We start from the raw sequence: 8,266 nt of genomic DNA on the forward strand, positions 1-8,266 counted from the left end.
GCACCACTCCTCATGTCTCCTACTTTCTCTCTCTCTCTCTCTCTCTCTCTCTCTCTCTCTCTCTCTCTCTCTCTCTCTCTCTCTCTCTCTCTATCTCTCTCTCTCTCTCTATCTCTCCCCCCCCCCCCCCCCGTAACCTCTCCGTCACTTCCTCCCCTTTCTCTTCACTTCTCCCCCGTCACCTCTCCCCCATTTCCTCACCCTCCTCCTCCCTTTTTCACTTCTCCCCCCCCCCCTCCCCCTCATCCCCTCCATCTCCTGCTCCACTCCTCTTTCACTTCTCCCCCCGTCACCTTCTCTCACCTCCCCTTCCCCCACCTCTCCTCCTCCTCCTCCTCCTCCTCCTGATCGGATTTATTGGTCGTACATTTGAACATAAATCAGAAAAAAGTGATATTGACACTACAATTCGTTAGTTCGCCCACATCTTGAGTATTGCGTTCACTTTTGGTTTCCCTATTACAGAAAAGATATAGATACACTCGAGAAGGTGCAGCGTCGAGCTACTAAAATGATCCCTAAACTGCGAAATAAACCGTACAAGGACAGACTTAAAGAACTGAACTTATTCAGCTTATCAAAGCGCAGGCTAAGAGGTGACCTTATAGAAGTGTTTAAAATGTTCAAGGGATTCGACAACGTTAATGTTCATGATTATTTTACAGTCTCAATCAAGCGTAACAAGAAACAGTGGATACAAAATAACGAGGAAGCGTTTCAACTCAAATAAATTAAAGCACTTCTTCAACCGTGTCATCAGTGTATGGAATGGTCTGCCTCAAAACGTCGTCGAAAGCGAAACTATTTGCACGTTCAAAAACCGACTAGACAGATATTTAGGAGCTAACCCGAACATCCGCTATTTTCCTCCGGTCTAACAGAAAGTAGTATTAGCTTAGTCGTCGTGTATGATCTTCCTTCTGTCCATATAAAACTCCATTGTAGTTTTTCTATACTACATGGTATTCTTCCTTTTCTTGCCAGCTTCGGCTGGAGGGACTGGTGGGAGGGAAGGAGCCTTCACCTTTGCTGTCCTGTGTCTCTGACTCGTAGATGAGAGTAGATGGTAGCAAGAACAAACAGCCTAGTTAGGACCTAGAGGTCTGTTGCTGTTTGCTTTTTCTTTGTACTCCTTCCTTTGTACTCCACCTCCTCCTCACGTGTTCATCCCCTCCCCTGACCTTCCTTCACAAGTCCCTACACAAGGTAATGATCGGTCATCGCTCTAAATAGCAGAACCGAAAGACATAAACCCATTATGTCGTTTATGGGGAAGGTAAAACGGCGACCCGTGCACAGACTAACCACTACTAACTTCCCCCCTCCTCCTCCTCCTCTTCCTCCTCGGCCTTCTCCTCCTCCTCCTCGGACCATCCATCCCCTGCCTCCCCCTGCCCTTGCCTCCTCCCCAAGACTCAAGTTAGACCGCGTAGGATAAAGAAATATGTTCCGACACACCTTTTACCTGACGACTTTATCAAGGTGTGTATCCGTCACCCAATATGTCTCCTACCTGCACTTATCCGCATCCTCAATTGCATCGTCGGCCTTGCTGTCCTACACGCCGTCCGTCAAGCGAAGCGTTTCTTTAACTCTTTATTGCGTCGAGTGTGTTCAGATGTCATGATGAATTACCTTTAAAGCAATTGTTTTCCTGGCTATCAGCGGGTTTTTATGGCTGTTGTAAATTAGACAAAAACACTGGGTGAGAGGAGCTGGGCGTGGTTGTTCTTATGGATGTGACCGCAGTGAGCGAAGAGGAGCAAAAGGGACATTCAGAGAGTGGTAGGGAGGAGGAGGAGGAGGAGGACGGAGGAAGGTCTGGAAAGGAGGTGATGAGATGAGAAAAGTTGATGTGAGATGAGATGAGATGAGAGAGTGAGTGAGAGAGAAATAAAGAGGAAGAGAGAGAAAATGGGTAGGGGGTCGGAGAGGCTTGAGGTGGAGATGAAGGTCTAGATTAAGGGGCGTGGTTTTCAGCTCCTAATACACTCACTGACCCCTTACGATAAAGGTTTGACGACATCTCTGTGTTCATTTCGTCCTGATAACCTACGCCCCTGTCCACCCAGCAGTGAATGGGTACCAGGTATTAATCGGGGGTTGTGTCCCGTCTCCTGGGATCTGTTTCCTTCTCCTATAATTCCTTCCCCTTCTGTCTCTCTCCGGCATATGACCAAAGATGTTGCGCCGACTAAACGAAACTTTCCAACTTTTCACTTCGTCCTCGTAACCACATCGTAATATAAGGTCATCGAAGCCTTTAATGGACAACTTCCACTGCCACATTTCTTGTGCGTGGCAGACCAGCGACGATGCGAACTAAGAAGACAAGGCGCTGGGTGATGAAACGGGACGTGTGGCAAAAACGAACGCTCACGATTGGACTGGATTTGGCTGACGTGGGTGGTGGTAGTGGCGGTGATGGTGGTGAGGGTGTTGGTGGTGGGAGTGTTGGTGTTTGTGGGGGTTATATTGCTGGTGGTGATGGTGGTGGTGAATGGAGATATGGGATAATTGATATCTATTTAGACGACACTGACCTAGATTTTGTCCTCTTCCTTTTCTTTAATTATACATGTCTGTCTGTATCTCTTACACACAAAAAAAATCATTTATATATTTTTTGTGACATTTCAGTCGCAAAGAACAGCCACACGGGGCCTGGACATCGTAACGCAGCTGTTAACAGTTTTTTTTCCCTCTGTTGTCCTAACTTACGGGGTTTATCGTAATCCAATGAGCACGGCCACATTCCTTTGTCAGAGGTTGGGGTCGGAATTACGGTATTTTAGGAACATTGATTAATGGCGTTCTTGGAAAAGACGGAGATTCTTCTCAAGGGGGCTGGTGGGTTTCTTAGCCATCTCGGTGGTGAATCCTGAACATGTAGGTTTATATGTTTGGTGTTTCGGCTGGTGCGCAGAAGTGTAGTAACAACTCGGTGGCAACTCGAGAGGATTACGACCGTTCAAACCAGCAGCTGTCCCGCTCTCTCACTGAATTTAAGTGAACAGAGAGATCGCCGTTCCCGGCCCACCATACGTTCTTTCCCCTCAAGACTACTACTCATCACGGATGCAACGTAAATGAGGTTTGCTAACGTTTCTGAGGGTCACGGTAGAGTACCCAAGACTGAGTTGATTAACAAAGAACTGTTTTGAGCCGCGGCACGTGCCGTCCGAACACAGGCTACCTACGGCACGAGCCGCACGTGTGCTGGGGCGGGGCTTCCGGCCGTTTCGGTTTCCCCATTGGTTCAATATTTGGCGGGAGGGAGTTTGATTGGGAGCCTAACGGAAGGTGGGTGGTGCAAATGCACGCGCGTAGGTCTTTCAGCCCCGGCACGCGTAGAAGCATTTCGTTACCGCCGCGGCAGGAGAGATATTGTTGTGCGCCGAAACCTTGAACGTTGACGGATTATTTTGAAGTGTTAAACGTCAGGCGGTGACATACGTGAACCTGATTGACGAGTGGTGGTGTGAGCGAGTGCTGGAAGCTGTGCCCTAGCTTACGGCGACCACGGAAGTATGCACAAGGGAGTTCGGCAAGGTCAGTGACAGCAACCGGGCGGAGGTAGTGGTGGCTGCGGCGGCGGCGGGAGAGGAAAAAGGATGTCGCGGGAGATGGCGATCATGCAGAGGTCCATCAAGATGGAGATGTCCAGCCCGGTGAAGCCTGAGGTACTGAAGCCTTCCAACACCCCCAACATCCTCGGCACGAGCAAGGCTACCACAGTGATGAACAAGGCGGCCAACAACAACACCCGCGGAAAGATCATTTCACTATCCATACCCAAAACAACAAACACTATCAGCATTAGCAAGGACACAGCGGGGAAGGCGAATCAGAAGGCGCTCACGAACAGCCCGAAAACAGCCGTGATCAAGTCATCTTTTCTACCAACAAAGTCTCCCCTGAAGCCGCTCCTACCCATCAGACCGTCTCCCAACACCAAGGTCTCTCTCTCCTCTAACCGTCTAACCTCTCACTCCCCGTCCGCCCTCGCCACCCTCGTCAGGACACCCTCCATGGGCTCCTCTACTCTCACCTCGTCGGCCACCTCGCCCTCCTCGGTCTCCTCCCGCAGCATCTCGCCGGTGAAGTGTCGCAGAAGGATAAACTACTCGGACCCCGACGCCCCCATCCCAGTGTCTAGACGAAACGCCCGTGAGAGAAACAGAGTAAAGCAGGTAAGCAGTATTCTTCTTAGTCATTATGATTAATCTGAGAAAAACTTTACCCTTTTTACCATTGATATTGATTTTATTTGATATATATTTGGTAAATTCATCACCTTCTTTGATGTTTGATTGAGTCTGATTTTAACAACTGCCTGGCCTTGGCCACAATCACATTTTGTTTTACTACCTGTTTAGAACTTCTACAAGATTAGTGGCTGCGAATATTAGTTTCATACTTTTGAAAGATCTTTGAGAGCATGAACACATAACTGCCGTACCTCCTGTCAACACGATATGGTATTAATCTAATCCCACTAAATCAAATAACACGGGACTAAGCATCTCCCCTTCCCGCACGACGGCCCGTACCGTCCCCTGAAGGGTCGCCTCCCCTCCCTCCCCTCCCCGGCTCAGTACTATAAACCTTTGTGTTCAGGGACCCATAGTGGTGCTGCCGCCGCCCCTCCCTCCATCTGGCCTGCCGGGGAGCAACAGTTCTCCGGCGGGTATCGATCGCCGCCTCGCCGCAGCTGCCCGTCAGGGGTGAGAGCCTCGCTCCCCGCCAGCCCCGCCACACTCTCCCTTATCTCCTCTTGTCGGGATTATCGGATCCACTTACCCAGCGTTATCGGATAGAGAGAGAAAGGTTTACTCACGCTATTGGCTAATGAATTACCGCTTTGTTAATTAATTGTCTCTCTGAACACTAGGAATTTTGTCATGTATTTGTTTTTGTGATGAGTCGGACTCATGGTGAAATAAGACGATGTTTTCAATCAGTTAATGGGTAAAACCAGTTTTGCTAATAAGATGGCATTAAAATGTCATACTTAGAAGTTAATGATTATTTCAGTAAACTAATGTGATCAGTCAGGATCGTAGCACAATATTTTACAGTAGTCAGTTAACTTACAGCGGTTGAATTATTAATAGACATTGCAAAGTTAAAATTAATCTGCGTCAGAAAGAATGATTGGGAAACGAGTTCAATATGTAGAGCAACTTTTTATCTGCATCACAATATAAATGTTTGCAGTCGAGTAAAATATTAGCGCCATGATTGGTTCTATTATTGTGAGGTCCCCAGGGCGCCGAGGTGATATATCAGCCCCCCAGCTTGATATCAGCTCTTTCGCCAAGTCATTATGGATAAGCACTGGGAGAGCAACGTTCATTACCACGCACCAAATAACGAGTCAAAATAAACATTACGAGAGGACATTCATCAATAGCGCGCTCGTCTTCGCTAAGTATTGCGGATATCAGACGTTTCTTCTACGCCGTGTTACGTTGTTCTCAGTGGTGCGATCAAACGTAAGACAAATCTGATTATTCTCCTAAGTAAGTTACTTATTATAGGTACGAGCTTCCCACGCACTGACATTGGAAGAAGCGACAGCCCAATATTCAAGGAACTTATCTCGTACAATGACATCTCTTTATTCGGTCGAGTTTGTGCTTTGTCAACCTTCTCTTCCTCCTCTTCTCTTTTAAAAAACTTTGCTCGCGAATCTTTGTATTTGCCTCCTTGTCTTTCAGTCAGTCGTCAGATTTTTTTTTTTTTTTGTTCTACGTTTTCCCCTCACTGTCTGTCTCTTTTATTGTCTTGGTCTGCCTGTCCGTGTCTGTCTGTTTGTATGTATGTATGTATGTATGTATCTCTCTCTGTCTATGTCTCTCTCTCTCTCTCTCTCTCTCTCTCTCTCTCTCTCTCTCTCTCTCTCGATTTATTATTTACAACTGCTTCCCTGTCTGCCCTTGTATCAGTCTATCTTTCTATCTATCTGTCTGTCTTGCAGCTGCTTCCCTTTTACGTTCTTTTTTACTTCCTATATACTTTGACCTTCTTGCCTTACGTTATTTACATTTATTGCATAACGCTTCCTGTCTCTCGCTCCTTTCTTCCCTTAATTTTTTTTTCAACGGCTCAATTATGTGTGACTAATGATCATTGCATCAGAATCCTTTTTTTTACTTCCTTCCTCAAATATCAGTAACTTTCTTTCTGGTTCCGGCCTTCCCTCTTTGCAGTCCGTCTCTTCAATCCCGCCGCGGAAGAATGTCAAGGCTGTGCTGAACAAAGGGCCGGGAAGGTTGTCCTGTTTTCTGTTCCTCGCTCCTCTGTTACTTCTGCGATACAGCACATCATCAGCCCATTTTTCTCCTTGTGTTATACCGTCAGTGTAATGTTCTCGTGTATGTTATTTCATTTAATATTGGAGAACGATTTCGATGAGTATATCTGAACGCCACATTAAATCTACAAAAACGAGCAAGATCGAAAGCGTTTTCATCAATATTAAATCCTAGGAAGTTGTCAAAATTTATTTATCTTAATCAGATTCAGTCGTAGTACTGGTGGTGATTAGGTTCGTGTCCAACAAAACATATATCTTATTTTCTCTTATTCAGGTGTCTCAAGGCTTTGCCCTGCTGAGACAACACGTTCCTCAGGCTGCAAGGAAAAAGAAAATGAGCAAGGTGGAAACTTTGCGCTGTGCCGTCGACTACATTCGGGGGCTGCAGCTGCTGCTGGACAGTGACCCCCCCACCCAGATCCCAGGACCACCCCCGGCCGCCGCCATCCACAGCTTCCACCACCACCAGCAGCTGCAGCAACAACAAAACCAGGTGTTTCTACAGCCTCCACACGCCATAGAGCCGCATATCCTGAAACTTCCAGTGGCTGACGAGACCTTCCAGTCTCCCGTATCCCTCAGGTACGCGAGTCACCGGCCAAGGGCTGGTCGGGTTTCCGGTTGGTTTCGATATTGATCTGCCGCCAAGGTCACGGGAGGAGTGAGCCGTGCTTGGACAAAGATTTGAAAGTATTGTAGGAAAAATATCCTCGAGTGTTTTGTGTTGCTGATGGCCGCGGTCTCCCACACAGGTATGACAGCGTCACCGGAACCTTCTTTAGGACGTCACCCAGCGACTCCGAGGGCAGCCCGTCTCCAGCGCACCCCTTCCTCCAAGACAAGCACCCTTCCGCAGCCCACACCACGCCCACCTCGTCCCTGGGCTTGGGCGCCATAAAGACGGAAAGCATCGAGAGCAGGTCCTATGGGAAGGAGGAGCAGGATCTCCTGGAGGCGCTGGCGTGGTGGCAGCACAACATCCAGCAATAATGGAGGAGTCGTGAAGGGGGATGCTGCAGGGCGGGGCTGTGAGGCAGGGAGTAGACAGGAGACAGGAGTCATTGCTTGATGATAAACATGACACTTAACATGCATGAATATTACGGTATACTATTTATACTCTACATTTTTTAAACGAACATTTATGCATTTTATTTTTATTTTATCGATAATTACATTGCATCGTCACGATGTATACTCATGCCACTAGGACAGACCTCTGAAACAGCTACAGGCAACTTGAGTCATTCACTTTGGATAGGTCACTCAGCGACCTGATTAATTCAAACTAAAAGTCTTCAAAGTTACCCGTTGTAGCGTTCAGTGTCCCTTTGATGTTCTCGTTGTTCTCCTCAGACCCGCTTTGAGCTTCCTCTGGGTAAGTCTTAGGGTTCTTCAGTTTCTCTCCTATCCCTCAGTCGCTGCCTCTTCCTTAACAGGTCGCTATTCTAGTCCAGGCTGTGTGTGTTGGTCTGTGTATATCAAGTCGCGCACGAATAGCAAACGTAGGAATCAACAATTTGTACATTTGCTTCCCTTCCAAAACAAACTTACTATCCACACAGGCTGCTTCACACATATTCTATGATATTTATTGACCTACAAAATGTACATATGGAACGCCCATCACTTGAGGCAGATTCTATCCTGTATACATACTTAGTGATAGATAGCCGTAGTCGGTATGATGAGAGCGGTGTAAATACGTTATTACAGTGAGTTTCCTACAACTTATCTAACAGCTGCATCATCACCGACGGAATGTTTGCACAGTAAATGGATTTATTCTCATTGTTTTCTCTTTTTCTTAACCTCCAAGATTGTAAGAAACGTGATTAGAATGGGAAAGATACATGTTTGTTCCTCGTTTATTAGAGTTTTAATGTGCTTATTTATATGACGTAGGAGTATGTTTGAAATGCTGAAGTTCCAAACACCTAACAA

General features: G+C 47.0%; 1 protein-coding gene across 1 annotated transcript; it reads left to right on the top strand.

The window, feature by feature from the left end:
- The first annotated feature begins 1,866 nt into the window (after window positions 1-1,866).
- Window positions 1,867-7,977, top strand: LOC126996588 (uncharacterized). The gene is made up of 3 exons (XM_050857194.1): window positions 1,867-4,193; window positions 6,597-6,904; window positions 7,075-7,977. The coding sequence occupies exons 1-3, from the start codon at window positions 3,615-3,617 to the stop codon at window positions 7,310-7,312; spliced, it is 1,125 nt and encodes a 374-aa protein (XP_050713151.1). The 5' UTR covers window positions 1,867-3,614; the 3' UTR covers window positions 7,313-7,977.
- The last annotated feature ends 289 nt before the right edge of the window (window positions 7,978-8,266 follow it).

The sequence above is a fragment of the Eriocheir sinensis genome, chromosome 10 (assembly GCF_024679095.1).
Source record: "Eriocheir sinensis breed Jianghai 21 chromosome 10, ASM2467909v1, whole genome shotgun sequence".
NCBI classification, from domain to species: Eukaryota; Metazoa; Arthropoda; class Malacostraca; order Decapoda; family Varunidae; genus Eriocheir; species Eriocheir sinensis.